Source organism: Cibotium barometz, chromosome 5 (genome assembly GCF_041138505.1).
Source record: "Cibotium barometz isolate CiBa-2024 chromosome 5, ASM4113850v1, whole genome shotgun sequence".
Classification (NCBI taxonomy): Eukaryota; Viridiplantae; Streptophyta; class Polypodiopsida; order Cyatheales; family Cibotiaceae; genus Cibotium; species Cibotium barometz.
In genome coordinates, this window is record NC_141050.1 from 25,701,492 (window position 1) to 25,723,829 (window position 22,338).

General features: G+C 47.1%; 1 protein-coding gene across 2 annotated transcripts in view; it reads left to right on the forward strand.

Moving 5' to 3' along the window:
- The window catches only part of LOC147638288 (CDPK-related kinase 5-like), an 88,600-nt gene that overhangs the window by 57,193 nt on the left and 9,069 nt on the right, over nt 1-22,338 (forward strand). For both annotated transcript variants that reach the window (XR_015265835.1, XM_086798191.1), the window contains exons 9-10: nt 13,522-13,629; nt 13,754-13,816. Coding sequence is in view for 1 of the 2 variants with exons in the window: in XM_086798191.1 (XP_086654317.1) it covers nt 13,522-13,629; nt 13,754-13,816 (171 nt within the window). In the remaining variant the exon portion in view is untranslated. The remainder of the gene's footprint in view (nt 1-13,521; nt 13,630-13,753; nt 13,817-22,338) is intronic.

Sequence of the window (22,338 nt, forward strand, 5' to 3'; positions counted from 1 at the left end):
AAATGACAAGGGTGACGTCACTCTACCACCAGAAGGGGCCTTACCTGTAGTGATCGAAACCATTCCTCGTGTGTGACCGTCCATACCTTTGTAACGCTGATGATGATTGTCTTGAGAGCGTTGATGCCCGCTCTCGTGCTGCTCTTCCTGAGTGTAGCCATGGCGATGATGGCTTTCTAGACTAGAGTCACGGTAATGCGGTCTCTCGCAATGCCTCTCTGGATTATAGTCAGAAAGATGTCTGCCTGCATGATGATATCAAGGAGAATTTTCACAACGATGGACATGGTGATCTTGGTGGAAACGTCTCTCATGCCAATTGCCATGGGCGACTTTGGGGTCAACTTCTTGTGTCCATGTGAACAACATGTAAGTAGTGATATTAAGTAGTGATAGAAGGGATGGTGAGGGTTGCACCCTTCACACCAAGGAAGGATGGGTCAGACGGGGCACACCCTTACCGAGTAGCCAACCCACACAGGTGATAAGAGAATTCAATTAGTGACTTTTTCCGACTGCGACTTGTGCACTCTTGGAAACTAGGGCTCTACCCTAACCAAGCAGACAATGCACACGGGTGATGAAAAGAAAAAGTTTGGCAATTTCCTAAGCTGTGAAACCAACTGTAGAACACTCGTGCCTATGTGCCAGGGTTTATAGAGAAAAATAGCAGCAAAATAAATACACACAACACACACACTACTGTTTGTATTATGTACAAGAAAGATGTACTACAACTGTACTTCAAGTACAAGTGACGATTGTGAATGAAGTACAAGAACTTGGCCAGCCCTTATGCCAGAGAAACGCTCTGTACGTCCCAATTACTAGACAGATGCAGATGGAAATGACAACTTTCTAATACGCATATATATAGCATTGCTACTGCTGGTCGGCCCGCATAAATGGTATCAGCCATGTCAGAGGACAACCCACAAACTCTATGACACTGGTCGACTAGCTAACTTCTGCCACGTGGCACATGCACATGTCAGAAATCTGCCCGCTTGTCCTGTGCACACATCTGACTCTCGCCTTGGCTGATATCCATGTGTACCTACATGCGAGATATGTCACAAGACTGCAAAGCACTCCTAGGTTCTCCTTGGATGATGATAGCCTTTGGTAATGTCTATGTAATGCACAAAAAGTTCTCATCCCACTCAACCATGGGTTTGCATTGTGTGAACCATTTTACACCAAAATCACATCTACACCAAGCAGTGGTGTGACCAAGAAATTGCATGTTAACTCTACTTGCAAGATTACAAGTGTTGCCTTCTGGGCAATGCACCTGTGAATCAGAGTCAAATCTAACCTAGGGGTATCCTGCCAAAGTGCCACGACAGATAAGGAGATGTTCTTTCTTGACTTGAGTCTCCTCTTGTTGACTGGATGGGGGGTGTCCTGCCAAAGCGCCATGACACTTTAGGAGATGTTCTTTCTTGATTGGAGTCTCCTCTTGTTGAGCTTGGAGCTCAGGTGTAGTACCGGATGGTGCAACCTCTACTATTCTACAAATGATGTAATTGACAACTGGCTCAAGCGAGGAAGACTCTACCAGCTCAAATATGGCAACGACTCTAGGGCTTGAGACTGTGGTGGAAGTGGTGGTTTTCTTTGGGCATTGTCCAATTGCATGCCCCACTGTGTGGCACCAAAAACAATGGTTCTCATGCTGATATACTATGCCCTTTCGGTTTGGTTTAGATATCCACCTGTAGGCTGTTATGCCTTATGTGGCTTTCTCATCTAGGGTAAGTCTAGGTGTAGGTGGGTGGAACTGGAAGCTTCCATTGAGTGCCTTCTAGTCTTGTTGAAGCATGTGTCATTGGGTCTTGCCTTCAAGCTGCAAATGCAACTTTCCTTTGTGGGTGCGCTAGCTCGTCCGTTGCGTTCTCACTCTGTTGTCACACCGGAATGCTCCTTGCCAAAGGGGTGAAGGGAGAACTCTCAATGCTTAGATGGAGGCAAGAAGAGATGGTCTTTCGCGATGGTCCTCTCTCACAAAAGGTGGGAAAAAAGAAGCTAATGGAAGAGGGAAACCTACAATCACACCTATTCAAACAAGCATCCATGAAGCATGAAAGAATCCAATGGCATGAAAGCAAGAAAGAACGGAGAAGAAGGAGAGCTCACAAGAACACTATTGCAAGGGAATGATTGTGTATTGCTTATTGTAAAAAATGATTGTGTATTGCTTATTGTGTATTGCAAGGGAATGATTGTGTATTGCTTATTGTAAAAAATGACCTATATGTTAATGACTAGTTTTCACACTAGGCTGGCCAAACTTAAAAATGGTCTGGCCTCTATTACTAGGCTTAAGCAACTATGTACACTAATCCGTAGACTATCCCTATTTGTTGACATTAAGCGCATGGTAAGGCCGCTTTATATGTTCCAATGCTGTCTTACAAAAGATAAGTGCCCGTTTACGCGGATAAGATGGCAAAGTGTCTTGCAACAGGTTGGGCGGGTGAAACCATTATTGGTATATATTATATGGTTGTAGTGCCACATGTGAACATGGCATAACTAGGGGAACTTTTTCCCTTTGGGTTTTCTCCCTAGCACATATGGTGTGAGAGGACACCTTTTTATTATTGTTGTACTTTGATATTATATGTGGGTCAACTTCTCACCTCCAATGCAATCTAATGTTTTGCATCTCTATACATCACCATCTCTGTGATCTTTGTGTACTGTGTACTTCTGGGCCAACTGTGGTATTAGAGTCCCGCTGTTTGACTATTGTCACGTCTTGTCACACCGCTCGTTTGAGCTTTGAGCTTGCCAGCCAGTGCTGAATACTTGACAGATAGTGGATGAACATACGAAGCGTAGGTGACGGACATGTTCGAGTTTTGCAGGCACAGCACACTTGGTTGCAAGTGTTTACATATCTCTTAGCAAAGATTTCAGCATTATGGGTGGGAATACAACTGATATATTTGGGGTTTTGTCCCAAGAGGACAAACTGGATGCCAGTAATTATTCCCTATGGAGTTTCATGGTTCAAAACCTTCTTGTGGGCAAAGGTTTATGGGGTTATGTATCAGGTGATGATGTACGCCCTAGAGACGTAGCACCTAACACACCTGGCCATGGTGCTCAGCAAGCTGCAACACCTACTCCTCCCTCATAGGAGGAGAAGAGATGGGATACTCGTGATGCCCAAGCGATGGCTTTGATTGCTTTGTCACTAAAGTGATTAATTATACCGCATATTAGGTCTTGCAAGACCTCATGACGAGCTAGGGATATATTAGAGACCATGTACCAGGCTAAGAATGAGGCTAGAGTTGCCTTTCTTATACGGGAGTTGAAAAATGTGTCCATGGAAGATGGGGACAACATGGCTGATCATCTTACGAAGATCCAAGATCTTCGAGAGCAGTTGCTTAACGTTGATGAGGTCATTCCTAAAAAGGAGTTGGTCTCCAAGACGCTATCATCACTACCAGAGACTTGCTTGAATTTCTTCACATCGCTCACTCTGTCTATGAGGGGAAACTCGGAACCAATCTTGTTTGAAGAGTTGGTTGGTTTGTTGCTACAAGAGGAGTAGAATTGGAAGAACAATCTTGTGTCATGCGTGGCAGTGATGGGGCTTTTGTTGCCCAAGGCAAGGGAAAAGGAGAAGCCAAAAGCGATTTTCAGCCAAGGTTTGATTTGGAACAACCTTCACAAAAGACTAAAAATGATGTAGGCAAGCCCAAGAAAAAGAGCAAATGTTACAACTGCAAAAAGCCGGGTCACTATGTAAATGGTTGTAGAAAGCGGCTTGGAAAGGAAAAGTAAAAGGAAAGCGGCATGGCTGTAGATTCTTCTTCATCACCTACAATGAAAGATGATGCGTCAGTAAATCTTGTGCAAGGTGAGTGGACTTTTCTTGTATGTAGTTATGATGCATTATTAGAGCATATGTCTCTCAGTGTCAATGAAAGACTCGACACATGGTACTTTGATGACAGTGGTGCTTCTAAACACACAACCTCACAAAGGAATTTGTTTAAGAGGCTTATGCCTGTCCCTGAGGGCAAATGGGTAACATGTGCAGACAATTCTTCTTATCTAGTCAAGGGGTGTTCCTTACAATAGCAGATGGTGCAGACTTATGTCTTCCATTTATATTGTATGGGATTAAGAAGAATTTAATGTCATTCTCCTCTTTTGCTAAAAGAGGATATGCAGTGAACTTTGAGAACGATAGGTGTACAATCCAAGACTGTGAGAGTGCCTATGCATTAGTTGCATCCGGGACATTGTACCATGGGTTATACCAGCTTGGTAGTTTGACATGAGAGAGCATGATGCTCATGTGGTTTCCACACCTGCCATGCAAGAGGAGGAATTGTGGCATGCCAGGTTTGGGCATGTGAATTATGGTAGCTTGATGCTATTGCAAAAGCATCAAATGGTGCAGGACATGCCTCGTGTAGGGAGTCCCTCCGTATAGATCGAGGGATAGAATACATGTCTATTGCTTTTAAAGATTTTTTGGCAGAAAAGGGCATAAAGCATTAATGCACAATGCCATACTCTCCTTAGCAAAATGGTGTTGCTGAGAAAAAGAAAGAAAAAAAGCTGTATTAACGTCTACCAGAGGCCGAACTCGACCTATGAGACAAATCAATGTACAACTATCAATGTCCTCTAGATGTCCAGAAAAAAAGGACAAAATGAACATCAAATAAACTATGAAAGTACTGAGCTAGTGGTTGGGTTTCAGGATTGTAAGCCCATCTTTACTCCAATGGGACTAGGGCTCAAATTGGTATGTATGATGTTAGAGAGTCTTTTGATATGAGTGTTTGCAGCCAAGTAGTAGGCTGTCTCATATACTTATGCAACACACGCCTGGATATTCAGTTTGGCGTTTCCTAGTATAGCAAGTTTATGCATAGTCCAGGTACAAAGCATTGGCAAGTAGTGAAGTAGATCTTCCGCTATCTTCAGGGCATCCTTGAATTTTCTTTGGTATATCCCAGGGGAGGCAGCTTGCAGTTACATGCTTATGGGACTCAGACTGGGTTGGTGACTATAGCAATCCACCAGTGGGAATTGTTTCTTTTTGGGGAATTCATGCATATCATGGTTGAGCAAAAAGCAACCTAGTGTTGCCACATCTACTTGTGAGGTTGAGTACAGGGTAGCCTTTACAGCCACAATAGATTGTGTATGGCTGAGGAGATTAATGACTGATCTTCATGAGTGTCAAGAGACGCACTACCATATTTACTGACACGCACTACAATATTTACTAACAGTCAGAGTGCTATAGCTGTGGCACGAAACTCAGTGTTTCACGCACGCACTAAGCACATCGAGATTCATTATCATTGTGTCAAGGAGAGGATACATGCAAGGGAGATCACATTATCTAAAAGGATAATGTTGTAGATATGTTCACAAAGGTGTTGCCTTCAGAGAAGGTTGAAGTAGTGCTACATGTGAATAGGGCATAACTAGGGGCATCTTTTTCCCTTTGGGTTTTTTCCCCTATCACACATGGTGTGAAGGACACCTTTTTATTATTGTTGTACTTTGATATTGTATGTGGGTTGACTTCTCAGCTCCACACACATTCCAATGCAATCTACTGTTTTGCATCTCTATCCATCACCATTGTGAGGATTGTATTGTTAATCCCTCATATTGTGTACTAATTACTACTTAAGTACTTAACTTAGAGAACAAGAGACTTCAGGAGAACACTTGAGAGAAGGTTGAATTGAATTGATTAAACTGATTACAATAGGTCTCTTATATAGGAGATGAAGAGACACATTTGAAGAGGCATGTCCTTTGACGAAAGGACATGACCATAGACGAAAGGATACAACTTTAGGCTAAGGAATTGTGTCTATTCGATGTAGAGGCACAACCATTCATCAAGGGATACAACCGTTCGTCGAAGGGAGGTGGCTATGCGATGAAGAGGTACATCCTTTGGCGAAGAGTTGCAACCAGTCGAGGGCAGGGGTTCCCTTGGTTGGTTACTCTTTGCATCTGCAACAGGAATCAGCAATGAAGAGAGGATCTGATACACACATACGTCACAATTGTGACATTCCCTCCCATTTAAAATAAAACCCATGTGTCAAATGATAGACATCCGTTTGTCAAAGAACTCCTGAAGAAGATTTGGGTGCTGCTGCATGTCTTCATCTGTTTGCCAAGTGGAATCAGACTCATCCAAATCCATCCACTTCACAAGAAATTCTGTAATCAACTTTCTTCTTGTTTCCTTCTGTCGTACGTCAAGAATTACTTCTGGAACAAGGATAATATGGTCATCTTCAATTTCTGGTACATATGAAGATAAGTCTAGAACAGGCGAATCTCCTTGAACATACTGTTTGAGCCAAGAAATGTGAAAAGTCGGATGAACCTTTCCCCATGAAGGTGGAAGTTCCAACTTATAACTGACAACTGAATTTTTCTTAAGAATCTTGAAAGGTCCATAGAAGCGAGGTTGCAACTTTGGTGGAAAAACTGACTTCACTGTTTTGTAGCGGTGATATGCCACATACAACAAGACCAAATCTCCTTCTTGAAAATCTGCATGTCGACGATGCTTGTTGGCCTGTTTTTGATATTTTTGTTGCACATGGACCAATTTATCTCGAACTTGCACAAGCACATCTTGCATCTCCTGAACCAACTGATCTGCCAACGCCACTTTGTGTTGTAAAACAAAGTTTGTAGGCACAAGAAGAGTATGCCCATATGCTGCTTGAAATGGAGTTAATCCAATCGCTGAATGATGGGAATTATTATAAGCGAATTCCACGAGTGGCAAATAATCTTCCCATGATGCCAAACGGGCTTGAATGTAATGAATCATTTCTTCCAAAATCTGATTGACTCGTTGAGTCTGTCCATCTGTTTGAGGATGATAGGCTGAATTGAACAACAAATTCGTGCCAAGAGATTTGAACAAAGACGTCCAAAAATGTCCAGTGAACTTTGGATCTCTGTCAGAGATGATGGTCTTCGGCAAACCATGCAATTTGAAGACATGTTGCACGAACAATGACGCCACATCTGGGGGCTGAAGCAGCTTTCTTGCAAGGAATGAAATGCGCCATTTTGGAAAATCGATCAACTACCACAAGAAACTGAGCATTGCCTTTGGATGAACGAGGCAAAGTGGTGATAAAATCCATACTGATACTTTCCCATCTCTCATTGGGAACTGGCAAAGGTTGAAGTAAACCTTGAGGAAATTGTCGAGAGGCTTTCATCATTTGACACGAATGACAAGCTTTGACAAATTTGATAACATCTTGCTGCATCTGAGGCCAGAAGTATGTAGCAGACAAAAGCCGATATGTCTTTGTTGATACCAGGATAGGATGAGCAGCATAAGGAACGTCATGATGCTCTTGAATGAGAATCTTCCGCAATGAAGCATTGTGAGGCACACAAATGCGATCAGAAAAGAACAGCAATTCATCCATGATGGTGTAGGCTGTAAACATGTTCATTTCTGCAGGGCTGGGATTAGAAGATTTGAGAGCACGGAACGCATCTCCAAAATCTCTATCAGTCAAATACTCATTTTTTAAACAAGCAGGAATTTCCATTTGCACATCTGTGATGGCAAAATTAGTGGCTCGAGGCATGCGGCTCAAAGCATCTGCAACCACATTCTGAAGACTAGGAACATACTGGATAGTCATGTGGAAATTAGCCAAGAATTCAACCCATCGGCCTTGTCGAGAGTTCATTACAGGCTGAGTGAAAATGTACGTCAGAGATTGATGATCTGTACATACAACTGAATCTGCTCCAAGAAGATAATGTCTCCAAGTCCGAAATAAGCATGCACGATTGCCAAAAACTCCTTATCATACACAGGATACCTGCTTTGAATGGCTGAAAACTTCCTGCTGTCAAAAGCAATGACACGATCATTCTGCATCAAAACTCCACCAGAAGCACGATCTGAGGCATCTGTCATTACATCAAAGGGTTGGGTGGGATCTGCAATGGCCAAGACCGGGGTTGTCGTCAAGGTATGCTTGAGATCATTGAAGGAGTGCTCAGCTTCAGAAGACCACTGAAGTTTGTCTAGCTTTGTCAATTCTGTCAAAGGGGCAACAATCTCTGAAAACCTATGCACCTTGTTGTGATAAAAGTTAGCAAGTCCCAAGAAAGATCGAACATCTGAAATGGTGAGAGGCAAAGGCCAATCCACAATCGCCTGAATCTTCTTAGGATCTACTGCAATCCCATTAGCAGAAATGATGTGACCAAGATATTCCACATGGTTCTTGAAAAATTAGCTCTTCTTCTTGTTGATGTACAGCACATTGGTCGTAGTACTTCAAAGACAATCTGTAAATGCTCTTTGTGATCGACCATAGATCGGCTAAAAACCAAAATATCATCAAGATAAACGATCACAAACTTGTCCAAGTACGGCCCAAAAATTTCATTCATCAGGGTCATGAAAGTGGCCGGGGCATTGGTTAACCCAAAAGGTATGACCAAGAATTCATAATGGCCATATTTTGTCCGAAAGGCTATCTTGTATTCATCACCATTACGGATATGAATTTGATGATAGCCGGACTTCAAATCAATCTTGGAAAACACCTTTGCACCAAGCAGCTGGTCGAACAACTCATCGATGCGAGGCAAAGGGAATTTGTTCTTGATTGTGAGCTTGTTGAGAGCACGGTAATCAATGCAAAGCCGCATTGATCCATCCTTCTTTTTGACAAGCAAAACCGGGGCTCCGAAGGGACTTTTGCTGGGACGGATGTGACTTTTGTCCAGCAACTCTTGTAATTGCCTTTGTATCTCTTGAGATTCAGAGTAAGAAACATGGTATGGAGCTCGGGTTGGAGGAGGTTGACCTGGGATAAGATCAATCGGGTGATCCACAGGACGACGAGGAGGCAATGTCGTCGGAAGATCATTCGAAAACAGATCCTGAAAAGGCTTGAAGAAGGGTTGCTCCAAGAAGCAGTTGTTGATGACGAGGCTTGAGATTGCTCACTAGTTTCTGCTTCAATCTCCCGTAATATGACCAAGGCTGTTGTACAGTCACGTTTGCGGACGAGGCGCTTGACTTGTAGGGCAGAAACAACAGTGATGGGTTTGGCACAGAAAAGGCCACGAAGTTCCAGCTCTCGACCATCATGATATAACTGGATTGAATGAGAACGAAAGCCGATCACTGGATCATATCGATACAGCCAAGATTGTCCCAGTATCATGTCATAATGTGACAATGGCATCATTGAAAAATTAAGGTGATCTTGGTAATCTTGAATCTGGAACTGAAGCTGTTGCACCTTTTTGTTACAATTAAGGAAGGAACCATCAGCAAGCTCTACTTGAAAAGCATCCACAAAATGTCGGGTCTGCAGGCGAAGCTTGTGAACCAAAGAAGTGCCCACAAAATTAGTGGAACAGCCACTGTCCACCAGCACATTGATGGGATGATCGCCAATGAAACCCAGAAGACTAAGGACCTGCTTGGAAAGATTCACCGGAACAAGGTTGGTACTTTGGTCATTAAGCATCAGGGTACTGACAACTTCAGAAACGCGAACAGAGCAAGCTGTTTGTTTGTCTTTGTCTTTCACAGGAGGCGGGTCATGATCAGCATGGTGGCAACTGTCCACCTAAGAATTGCGCTGAGTGTTGGGGGGTTTAGGGCGCTGAGGACATTCATACCACGGGTGATCGCCAGAACAAATTGTACAGAGGCCTGGACGACTAGGTTGGGATGAAGTGGCAGTCGATGAAGAGGTTTGCTGTCCTGAAGAGGTTTCTCGCTTGAAGTTGCGCCGATCAATGCTGCGACGGTCCTGTCGGGACCGATCTCGGTTTCTGCTGCTAGAGGATTCGGCCTGAGAGGATCCTGCGTTTGATGCGGGAGCTTGCCCGGAGAAGCGCGACCGGAAGGACTGTTGTCCAGAATATGGTCGTCGCCTAGAGTTTGGTTGTCGAGGATTGGGATGCTGGGGTTGGCTAGTCCCATTGGATCTATTCCGCTGGTAAGAACGGGCGCCTAAGGAAAAGTTCCTGGTAGGATGCTTGTAATCACTAATGCGCTCGACATACGAGATTGCTTCATCTAGGGTGGCAGGATTGTACTTATGGACTTCGTCTTGGATCATGGGTTCAAGCCCGTTAATGAAGCTGTGAAGCTGGTCGGAGAGGTTGAGTGTCTCTATCTCGAGAGCCAGCTTTTGAAACTCTGAGATGTACGCGGCCACGGAGCTAGTTTGACTCAGGCGGCTGAGAGAAGACCTGGCATGAAAGTTCGCATTTGCAGGCTCAAAAGCCTTGCGAAGAGCACGCCGGAATTTATCCCACGTGGGAGTAGACTTGCCATCTGAAATCCTGTGTTGCCACCAAAGGAAGGCAGTATCTTTCAAGAGGGTGCTGGCCAATGCCACCTTTTTATTCTCGGGCAAATCGGTATTTGAGAAATAAACCTCCATCTTGTAGAGCCAGTGATCGATTAACCACTTATCGCGACGGCCATTGTAGGGCTCAGGCAACTTCATATCCATCTTTCTTGTCTGTGCTGTGGTCATTAATTTATACAAAAGTTGAAGTTGAACATTGTCTACCTCGGTGGTCGGGTCGGGAGGAGTTGAGGGATCGTCCTGCTGGCCCACCGAGGAGGATGATGATGTTGGTGAACGCGATCGACGCGCTCGCTGTGACTTCCTGGATCCCTCGCGCTGGTGTTGGTTCCGTTGTTGCATGTCTTCCGTTTGTGATCGCATTGATGCCATACTGTTGAAAAGGGCCCTTTGCAAGTCCTCCATCTGTTGTTGAAGAGTGGTCATTTGCAACGCCTCCATCTGAGGATTGGCGGGTGGCACGTTGTCGTGCGAAGTCGACATCTGGAGAACTCAGAGAGAGTATTGAGGTGAAGCAGGAAAGGTCCACTCGGGATATAGGATGGGAGGAACAGCTGCTGGAGAGGCAGTAATGGGATCCTCGTACTCGAAGTCGGGGTCTTCCACTTCCTCGGGATCGTCCTCGGAGGCTACTTCATCTGCTTCCACTTCCTTGTTTGGTTTCGCCAAAGGGTTGGGCACCGGAGATAATAGAGTATAATCGGGGACGAAGATCTCCTAGTAGAATGTCACAGGAGGGCGCGTGGAGAGGATATTGCGGAGGCCATCCACACTGCACTTTGGAAGAAAGTGTGCCAATTGAGGGTACCGTGACAGGAAGTACTCGAAATGAGCAAGGTGCAGTGGCTTGCAGGTGAGGAAGATAGTCCAGATCGCCCAAGTGTGGGGTTCGGTTACATGCGGGCTGTTGACATGTATGCGGTACACCTGTGAGGTTGGGGCTACTGGGATAGGAGAGTCCAGGAGACTTGGAATCCACCCAGCATCGGCAGAAAGTGGCACTGGTTCCAGAGTGGGGACACGCAGAGGGCTGTGTTCGGGAAGGAGAGCCTAGGGAATTTCGTCGATGTAACTAAGGTAGGGGGGGATGTGCATGTAGGGATCCTCTGGAAAATTGTCCATGAAGCATGCACGTGAATGGCAAGAACGCGCACACAGTGTGACGTGGGCAGAGCCGGGAGAGAGGATGAAGGCGAAAGTGCAGTCGACGACATCCTAACAGCTGGGGGTAAGCGTCGAATCGCCAACGGAAGAGGGGGGACGCTTCACACTCGCGTACACTTTTTTTTTTTTTGATTAGGGGCCCAAATGCCACGTAGCGTGCCTAAAGATTTTTTTTTTTTGTTTATGGTTTAAGGGTGACGGCGGCTTGGAATCGTCACGTACCCGACCGGAAGAGGGGGTGTGCCTCTTCGAAAAGGCGCCACAAGCTGCATCTGCACGATGCGAAGAGGGGGCGGTCGATACTCACTAGCAAGGGGGGTTGAGGGCCGGTAGCTGCACGAAGCGAGGAGAGGGCTCATGGCCTGCAGCGAACGGCTACCACCACCGGCAACAGGGAGGGGGTAATCCAGGTATGCAGAAAGGGTTTCCTCTCGGAGACACGAAAGGTGCGTGTGCGTGGGTGTGGATAAAAAAAAAAAAAAACCATCACCACGGGCAAAGCTTTACGCCAAGTCCACCATCGCTCCGCTGCTTCCATACAACATTGAGAAGAGGGGTGGAAGGGGGAGTGCCGCGGAGAGGGTGAGGGCTTCACAACCCATGGGTAGGAAAGGTTTTAGCTCTGATACCATTGTGAGGATTGTATTGTTAATCCCTCATATTGTGTACTAATTACTACTTAACTACTTAACTTAGAGAACAAGAGACTTCAGGAGAACACTTGAGAGAAGGTTGAATTGAATTGATTAAATTGATTACAATAGGTCTCTTATATAGGAGATGAAGAGACACATTTGAAGAGGCATGTCCTTTGACGAAAGGACATGACCATAGATGAAAGGATACAACTTTAGGCTAAGGGATGTGTCTATTCGATGTAGAGGCACAACCATTCATCAAGGGATACAACCATTCGTCGAAGGGAGGTGGCTATTCGATGAAGAGGTACATCCTTTGGCGAAGAGTCGCAACCAGTCGAGGGCAGGGGTTCCCTTGGCTGGTTACTCTTTGCATATGCAACAGGAATCAGCAATGAAAAGAGGATTTGATACACACGTACGTCACAATCGTGACAACCATCTCTATGATCTCTGTGTACTGTGTACTTCTATGTGTAGCTGTAGCCCTCCTAGGCCAACAACCATGTTAACCTACGGAGTGGTTAACATACCCCACTCCAATACTCTACTTTCATCGACACTTATTCGTCTGCTTTCTTTGACCCTTCTCAATAGGGAATTGGTGGTTGGTGTGGAGTGAAGATGGCCGATAAGGCAGATGTGAATGAGGCTGGGCTGTCCATGATAATGGAAGAATTTAGGACACCCACTTTGGCAAGTACATTGGGAAAAGGAAGTGGGTACAGATATCCTTGACATCGAAAGCCAACTTCTCGGTAATTGGTATTGTTTGAGGGCAATGTATCTTTGCATTTGCAAAGCATTGTATCGAGATTTTCAGAATAAAAGAACATTCACAAGGGGGGACCCTTCCATCCTTTGGTTCCTATTGCAGTGTCTGTGAATGAAGCACACACTAAATTCTCTGTTGCATAGCACTATCGCATGATCTTGTTGTTAATTAAGTTAATTATTATGATCTTATGGGCAAACCTTGTCACAACTTCTCTTCCCTTCCCCCTCTCCTCCTCCTCTCTCCTTCTTTTCCCTTATTTGCATCACCCTTGCTAAAATGACATTTCCCCTCTCGGCTTCCTTAAAAGTGTCGTTACCTTGTTTCCCATAGCTATGGTCATGTTTGTTTCACAGGTATGCCTTGTTTGATATCAAGGAATTGATGTTGTTTCGTCTTTTAGTTTGATGTTTTAGATACATGCTAGGAAACAAGGATTGTTACACTCAGGAAAAAAAGGGTTATTTACAGCTATGTTGGGGTCTAGACCTGTACTCGATAACCACTAAAAGGTTGTGTGCTGATGCAATAACTTACTATGCAGGCCCTATCAAAGACGCTTACAGAAGATGAATTAATCTATCTGCGTGCACAATATATTTTACTTGAGCCCAATAAGGATGGGCGTGTTACTCTGGACAATTTTCGAGCGGTACGTTTTGATGTCCACCTAGGATTTGGGCAAAGAATTCGCTGTTTGTGGTCTTGATTCTTGGTTTTTTCGTTGCTTTTTATGTTGGTCTCAACATTCTAACTATACACTTGATGTGGTGCAGGCTTTGGCAAGAAACACAACTGATGCTATGAAGGCGGCGAGGTTATTTGAAATTTTGAATTCGGTATGTTACTTGATGTGCATGTGCACACAGGTGTGGGTGCACGCGCGCGTGTGTGTGTGTGTGTGAGAGAGAGAGAGAGAGAGAGAGAGAGAGAGAGAGAGAGAGAGAGAGAGAGTTTTATAAGCACATGGCAGAGAAAGAAAGAAAGTTATATTAAACGTCTTCAAAAGACCCAATGGGTCTATGAGACCAAAAGTGATACAATAGTGTCCATGTAATCTCATCATGGTACAAAAGAAAACAAAGATGAGAGCTATGAGCTGGGAAAGTCAAATCCGAGCCATATGATACAAGATGGGATCATCATCATCATACAACCTATGGAGCTAACCCCCCGGGAGGAGGGGGCCGTCAAGGATATCAAGCATGGGGTAGCCTGTAGAAAGCTGTGCAGATCGATTGGGCGTGGGAAGGTGGCTCTGTGCCTCTCCAAGATCTCCTTAAGTTGGGGCTGAGGTCTATGTTGTTGGTGAAGTCTAGGGAGTTTGGGACGTCAGGCTCGTTGTAGTGCCGTGGCCTGATCTAGAGTCACACCAGAGTAGGGTTTGGCGGGTGGTTGGGCAATTGAGGATGTGTGGCTCGATGGGGCTCTAGGTATGTCATCCATGGCTGGTGTGGGATCCTCTCCTGGTGGGAAGAATTGAGTGATGGTCACCTGAGGCTGGGGTGGATGTCTCCCACAAGGCCTCCACTCTCTAACGAGTGAGTCTCTATGCTGATGAAGCTCTAGTAGGATGAGGCCTAGGCACGGCTGATCTAGATAATCCATGATCATGGATAAGGGCCCAAACCCCTCTCTCAAGAGAAAGTGAAACCTGCCTCGGGGAGAGAGAAAGAAAAATATATTAAACGTCTTCAAAAGACCCAGTGGGTCTATGAGACCAAAAGTGATACAATAGTGTCCATGTAATCTTATCATGGTACAAAAGAAAACAAAGACTAGAGTTATGAACTGGGAATGTCAAATCCGAGCCATCTGATACAAAATGGGACCATCATCATCATACAACCTATGGAGCTAACCCCCCCGGTAGGAGGGGGCCGTCAAGGAGATCAAGCATGGGGTTAGCCTGTAGAAGGCTTTGCAGATCCGTTGGGTGTGGGAAGGTGGCTCTGTGTCCCTCCAAGATCTCCTCAAGTTGGTGCTGATGTTTGTGTTGCTGGCGAGGGCCAAGGAGTTTTGTACACCAGGCTTGCTGTAGTGCCGTGGCCGGATCTAGAGTCACATCAAAGTGGGGTCTGGCAGGAGGTCGGGAACTCGACAATTTGTGGCTCGATGAGGGTGTGGGTATATCATCCAGGGCTAGTGTGGCATCCTCTCGTGGTTGAAAGAACTGAATGATGGTTGCTTGGGGCTGGGGTGGAGGTCTCCCGTGGGGTCTCGACTCTGTAATCAATGAGTTTCTTTGGCGATGAAGTTCTAGTAGGAAGAGGTGTAGGCACCGCTGATGTGGGTAATCCATAATCTTGGATAAGGGTCCAAACCCCTCTCTGAAGAGACAGTGGAACCTCCCTCAAATCTCATAATATACGATGCACCTGCATATGAAGTGTTCCTCTGACTCGACCTCCTGTCTGCCTTGTATGCATGCACTTGTGGGCCTCTACTGTATACGACACTTGGTTAGGCCTGCCTCCATACTTGTGTGTAACAAGCAGACAGCGCTGTTTGGCAGCCAGAAAGCATGCCACACCACGCTGCAGTTCACAGCCACTCCTGCGCCCTTCTGTAGTTACGCCTCATACACATCCCCTCCTCTCAAGCGGACAGTGCTGTTTGGCAGCCAGAAAGCATGCCACACCACGCTGCAGTTCACAGCCACTCCTGCGCCCTTCTGTATTTACGCCTCATACACGTGTTAAGGTCTCCCCGTCCCCTCCTCTCATGCAGTTGCTCATCCAAGGTAGTGCTGTTTACAGCTATATACAGCAAAAGCATGCGGTGGAGTCCCAAAAAGCATAAACTCCTGTGCACAACCAGAAGTGCACAGGTTTCAGCCTTCTGCAGAACTCGACCAGCTCTCTGTATATTACAGCTGACAGTCATAAAGCCTCATGTGCATAAAAACCACCAAGTCCAGGCCTAGGGTTTCACCCTCAAACACATGCATACAGGGATTGTCAAGGAACAAACAACATACACAAAGACGACAAAAAGCTCTTGCTTTTTCCATAGATATGCAACGATTTAAAGAACCGCTTGAGCTATCTTACCATAGCATCCCGTTCACCTCTGATTCTACTCCATCCTCCACCCTAAGTGTCCCATACCACTGGGCCTTGGAAGACAAAAAAGCACCCCCAAAATAGAACCCAGATGATCCACGTGATGGATTTTCTCCTCTTCCCACTTAATTCCAGCAAAAAGGAAAATATACAGACTTAGGCATCTAGCTCATTGCCCAACCATATAGCCATTTAGGCTCACCTCCAAGCACATGGGGATGGTAGCATCCGAGACATGGCTCCAGGTGCAAAGTCCTTGGCATTCAGTCCCAAAGGCAGTGACGCTGGGACTGCTTGTGGGGCCACACCTCGAATAGGCTGCTGGCCTACCTCCTATGGCCAGCCAAATGCCAGCCGCACCGGGCTCTGATGCGCCAGCTTCAACAGAAAGAGAGATCTTTCGCGGCCAAAAACTGTCCCACAGCCTCTTCCAGAAATCTAAAAGAAACTGAGGAGGGAGCGCCTTGAGACTGCCAGTGCCGTGCCTTGTCGACAAGCCCACTCATCTACATGAAACTGGTCTAATTTGGAGAGGTTGGGGCCTGCTTTCCTCCTGTAGGATCGCGAAAAGCGCACTCCCAAGGCTGCGTCCAAACTCCAATAAATGCCAAGGGTCCTGTCCCCTCAAAGCAAAAATGAACTCCTCCCAGGGCAAGTATTCCGTGCATGACACTATAGCCATGCCACCTCCAAGCCTATCCTCTGTCGACTCCTAACATGTTGAAATCACCACCCATGCACCAAAAATCCACTTGTGGGAGGGATTGTCAAACCATGCTCTAGAAAGTGGCTTTGCCTACTGTGGCAATCATCGCGTATATGTTCAGAAAGCCCACTCTGACCTCTCTAATCTTGATGATCACCCACTGAGCTCTCTCAGGGACAGCGGTGCTAGAATCGACCACTGCATGTAAGAGTTGCTCGTTGATGGAAATGCATACCTCACCCTAGGTCCCAGAGGGGCTAAAAGCATGGGACCAAAAGGTGTGACACTTGCCCTGAGGGATCTTCCCGTAGTGATAGTATGCCCCTCGGAAAGATGATGCTCCTAGAGGAGGAGAATGTCAATCGGCTCGTCAACTACAGCTCTGTGGAGCTCCTCTCCAAGGGTATCGAATCTTTGTAAGCACTATGGCTCTCCCAAACCCTGAATGTTCCATGAGACAATCCACATAACTAAGAGCGGTGAGAGGCGGAATTGTTGGAACTACCCTCCTCTCGAAAATTTTTGGTTGTGGGTTTGGACAGAGAGTAATCACTATCTGTCCTGGGGCGAAGCTGTGCCAGATCGGCATGAATCCTCGTGTAGCCACTCTGTCCGTGCCCTAGAGTATGCATACTCTGGGCTCCATCTGTCACAATGAAGGTATTTGTATGAGGGGGGGAGAGGCACTACCAAAGAAATACAAAGAGAAGCACCTCTAGACTGGAGGACACCAGCTTCCCTCCCGGGTCCTTGTTGCCAAACCCACCCACCTCCATGCGTGCCTATGGCCAAAAGTGAGTGAGCACGTTGGCGATACGCAGATCATGTAGATGGTGTGAGAGCTCTATGGCCTGTCTGTGAATAGCAGTACACACCGACTCTGTGCTCCAAGTTCCAACCTCTGCACTTAAGAGGGAAGGAGAAAATCATTGCGCCACTCTCTGGGGTTACAGGTCTGGAGTGATGCAAAACCACATAGATGCAAATGGAGGCCACCATCTCCTCGAAGATGCCCGCTACCTCGACAGGGAGGCCTCAGAAGTTGTAGTCAATTGGCTGCCCCAAAACCCGGGTGGGCTTAGGGACGGCGGGGGGGGGGGGGGGGGGGGGGGGTGGTTGTTTGCTGGCGACTCCGGAGGGAGAGCATGCACCGGAGAGGCCACAATGGTCATCGCTACCGGCTCAAAGGAATAGTGGATCAAGTGGTGAACCCTGCTAGCCTGCTGCCTCCTCTCTGGGTCAGGCAGCCGGCGATGGCTGGCGGGAGTGTTGTCGAGGCGGAAGAGGGGGGGGGGGGGGGGTAGGGTTTTGATGAAGCCGGGGCAGAAGGAGCCAAAGGGGGGGGAGCCAGAGCACAAGATGGGGTCCGTGGGGGGGGGGTGGGGGAGGTCGGGCCCGCTAGAGGCTCTGAAGGGCCAGAGGGCCTCAGGGGAATCTGGATGCCTGGAGCGGGATCATGACGAGGCAACGGTCTCCAGAAAGGGGGGGTGGTGGCGGGTTCCTTGATGGTATTGGGGAGGGGGCCCATTAGCGTCGGGAGGTTGCTGAGTAAGTGCTGACAAAATCGTATCCTCATGTGGCCTGCCGACTGGTGCGCTTGGTAGCACCACCAAGTCCGACGGTGATTTTGGACTGGCGGTTTGCCACTCTCCTACACCGGGATCCCTAGGGACCTGGACCTAGTGCTCTTAGTCGTGGGGGGCGTACCTGGTTTAGATTCAAATTGGGATTTAAGGTGAGGAGACTGTCCCCCCTTTAATGGTCGGTGCAGACAGCCGTAGTCGGCGGGTACTGATGGGGCGAGCACAAGGGTAGCAGCAGCCAATAGGTTGGATGGTGGGTACCCCAGTAGACAGCAGCCGGCGGGTACTGGAGCAGCCACCACAGGCGGGTACTGGCCGGAGGAGCCACCACAGGCGGGTGCAAGCGCAGCAACCGTCGGGTACAGGGGCAGCAGCAGCAGCCCGTTTGATGGCAAGTACAGGAGCAGCAGCTAGGCGGGTACAGGGCAGCAATAGCAGCAGCCCGTTTGATGGCAGGTACAGGAGCAGCTGGGTACAGGGTAGCAGCAGGAGCCGGGCTGATGGTGGATTCAGGAGCAGCAGCAAATAGCGGGTACAAAGCTGCAACCGGCAGGTGGGTGAAACCATTCCCCCCCTCCTCCAATCCAGTAGGTGCCTCCTTCCATCAACCGCCCCCACACGCCATCCACGTGCTGGAGAGAGTTTTTCCATGCAATCCTTAGTCTTAAAATATTATTGAGCCTAAATCAATGGTTAATCCTTGGGTACCCACATTGGAAGGTGTCGAGCCATAAATTTAAATGTGTGAACACCCAATCTTATAAATATTAAGGTTTACACTACTTTATAGATTTTACATTTGAAAAAGGCCAAAAAGGCAATATTTACCACCTATTCACACGCCACACCAACTCATCAGCAAACAACACACCCACGGTACACTGGGGGCGTCCCCGTCTAGTGTACTGGTACGTCATAGTAGGCAAACACACGAAAACAAGTCATGTGAAAACAAGTCATGCAAAAATAAGTTTATGCATGCAAACATGAATGCATGTGCACATGTAATGGACGAAATCTCCCTTTCACGAAACTTGTACAAGAATTTCTTGTCGGGCACAAAACTGGCGTGACAGAAGTGTGAATCTTGGTCTTCCTATGGAGTGACAATCCCGTAGGCAAAACACAAATCCTGGCACGGGTCTTCCTATGGAGTGACAATCCCATAGACGAAGCTCGGCACAAATATCAGTCCTACCATGGAGTGACAGTCCCATGGGTAAGACGCAATCCTCGTCATATATGGGTAGTAGAAAACAGGTTCTCGTCCATATGGCATAATACTGGTCACACACGGGTGGCACAAAACTGGTTCCCGTCCATGTGACACAAGATGACTAACCCTTTCACATGGGACACTGGCCTGGCCACATGTGAACATGGTACAAATCTGGCCGCTCAATGGAGTGATAGTCCCATAGAAGTGGCTCCAGAAATGGAGATGGACCAAATGGCACAATACTGGTGACACATGGGTGGCACAAAACTGGTTCCCGTCCATGTGACATAGGATGACTGACCCTTTCACATGGGACACTGGCCTGGTCACATGTGAACATGGTACAAATCTGGCCGCTCTATGGAGTGACAGTCCCATAGAAGTGGCTCCAGAAATGGAGATGGACCAAATGGTGACCCCCCCCGGCTTCTAAACAGTTGACCTCAACTGAAAAGCCTAAAGATATGCCTACAAAAGCCGTGGGTAACCCATCCTCTCCTTCTTTGAGATCACCCTTTCGGATGACATAGGAGAGTGCCAACTCCCTTGGCTTCTAGCCCAGTTCACGAGCCATAGACTTAAAGGTTATATCCACCATAGCATCATCTTTCCTTGCTTCAATGACACTTTGTATATGGGGATCTTTATGCAAAAATTTCAGCTCTTGCTCCTTTGCTTGCAAAATCTTCTTCATGTGTTCCAATTCAGCCCTCAATGCATTGGGCTCATCCTCATGCATAGGCTCTTTTCCACGGGATGACTGTCCCATCAAAGCACTGTCATAAACTCTCTCAAGAGGCTTGTGCCTTCCATGCAATGCATCGGAATCGTGAGAGGCACTTGATTGACCTCTCAAATTTGGCACTTCCAAAGAGTTGCCTTGGCTGTCCATTGAGTCAAGTGTATGTGTTTGCTTCCGATCTCAAAACACCGTGTCTTCTCTTGAGAACGAGAGACGATTGCCAGGCAGGTACAGGGCAGCAGCAGGCAGCCCTGTACTTGGGTACAAGGCTTATTAGCAGCCGGGTTAAAGGTGGATTCAGGAGCAGCAGCAGATCGCGGGTACAGAGGCGGGTACAGAGCTGCAGCCGGCAGGTGGGTGAAACCATTCCCCCCTTCTCCAACCCACTAGGCGCCTCCTTCCATCAATCACCCCCACACACCATCCACGTGCTGGAGGGAGTTTTTCCGTGCAATCCTTAGTCTTAAAAAATTATTAAGCCTAAATCAATGGTTAATCCTTGGGAACCCACATTGGAAGGTGTCCAGCCATAAATTTAAATGTGTGAACACCCAATCTTATAAATATTAAGGTTTACACTACTTTATAGATTTTGCATTTGAAAGGCAATACTTACCACCTGTTCACACGCCACACCAACTTGTCAGGAAACAACACATCCACGGTACACCACGGTACACTGGGGGCGTCCTCGTCCAGTGTCCTGGCTCGTCATAGCAGGCAACACATGAAAACAAGTCATGCGAAAATAAGTTTATGCATGCAAACATGAATGCATGTGCACATGTAATGGACGAAATCTCCCTTTCATGAAACTTGTACAAGAATTTCTTGTCGGGCACAAAACTGGCGCAACAGAAATGTGAAGTCTTGGTCTTCCTATGGAGTGACAGTCCCATACGCAAAACACAAATCCTGACATGGGCCTTCCTATGGAGTGACAATCCCATAGACGAAGCTCGGCACAAATATCAGTCCTACCATGGAGTGACAGTCCCATGGGTAAGACGCAATCCTGGTCATACACGGGTGGCAGCAAACAAGCTCCCGTCCATATGGCACAATATTGGTCACACACGGGTGACACAAAACTGGTTCCCGTCCATGTGACACAAGATGACTTTCCCTTTCACATGGGACACTGGCCTGGCCACATGTGAACATGGTACAAATCTGACCGCTCTATGGAGTGACAGTCCCATAGAAGTGGCTCCAGAAATGGAGATGGACCAAATGGCACAATATTGGTCACACACGGGTGGCACAAAACTGGTTCCCGTCCATGTTACACAAGATGACTGAGCCTTTCACATGGGACACTGGCCTGGTCACATGTGAACATGGTACAAATCTGGCCGCTCTATGGAGTGATAGTCCCATAGAAGTGGCTTGAGAAATGGAGATGGATGAAGTGGTAGTGGGGGGGGGATTCCATCACTCTCCCGATGGCTCCACCGATCACTGGGAGAAGAGGAAGGTAGTCCTTCTTGAGGCCTGGGAAGAAGACTGTCACGGGAAAGCTTGAAATGCTAGCCAGTGGGTCGGATGCTGGGTTGAAGCCGTGTTGCCATTGTGCAAAGAAGGCAAGGGCCGTACGCAATGCAACGGGGCTCAGCTGCATGACTCGATCTGAGCCACTGGTGAGTCGAACTCAACTTGGTAGTAGCCACACCCCAGAGGATGAATGTTAGTGATCTTTGCAAGCCCACCAAGGTGGCTAGCCTAAAGATCTCTGAGTTGTCCATGCATAGGGAGGCTACTGACAATCTTGCTTACCAAAGTGGAGGGATGCAAGAGTTGTAGCGTGGAGCTGAAGGTTCACTTCAGAGAAAGATAAGCAAGTTACGGCGGCCTCAATTAGGGGTGACGGAGTAGTTGCCATGGAGTCCTCCTGAGGGTGAAGACTAGAAGGGGCCGTGACTTGCCAAATGAAAACTACCCAAGAACTGAATTCGCTTGTCATGAAGTAGATTTGGTTGCACATGCACATGGGGGATGGGGCCTAGGCACTTAAGCTTAGGGTCATTTACATGTGTACTTTTGGGG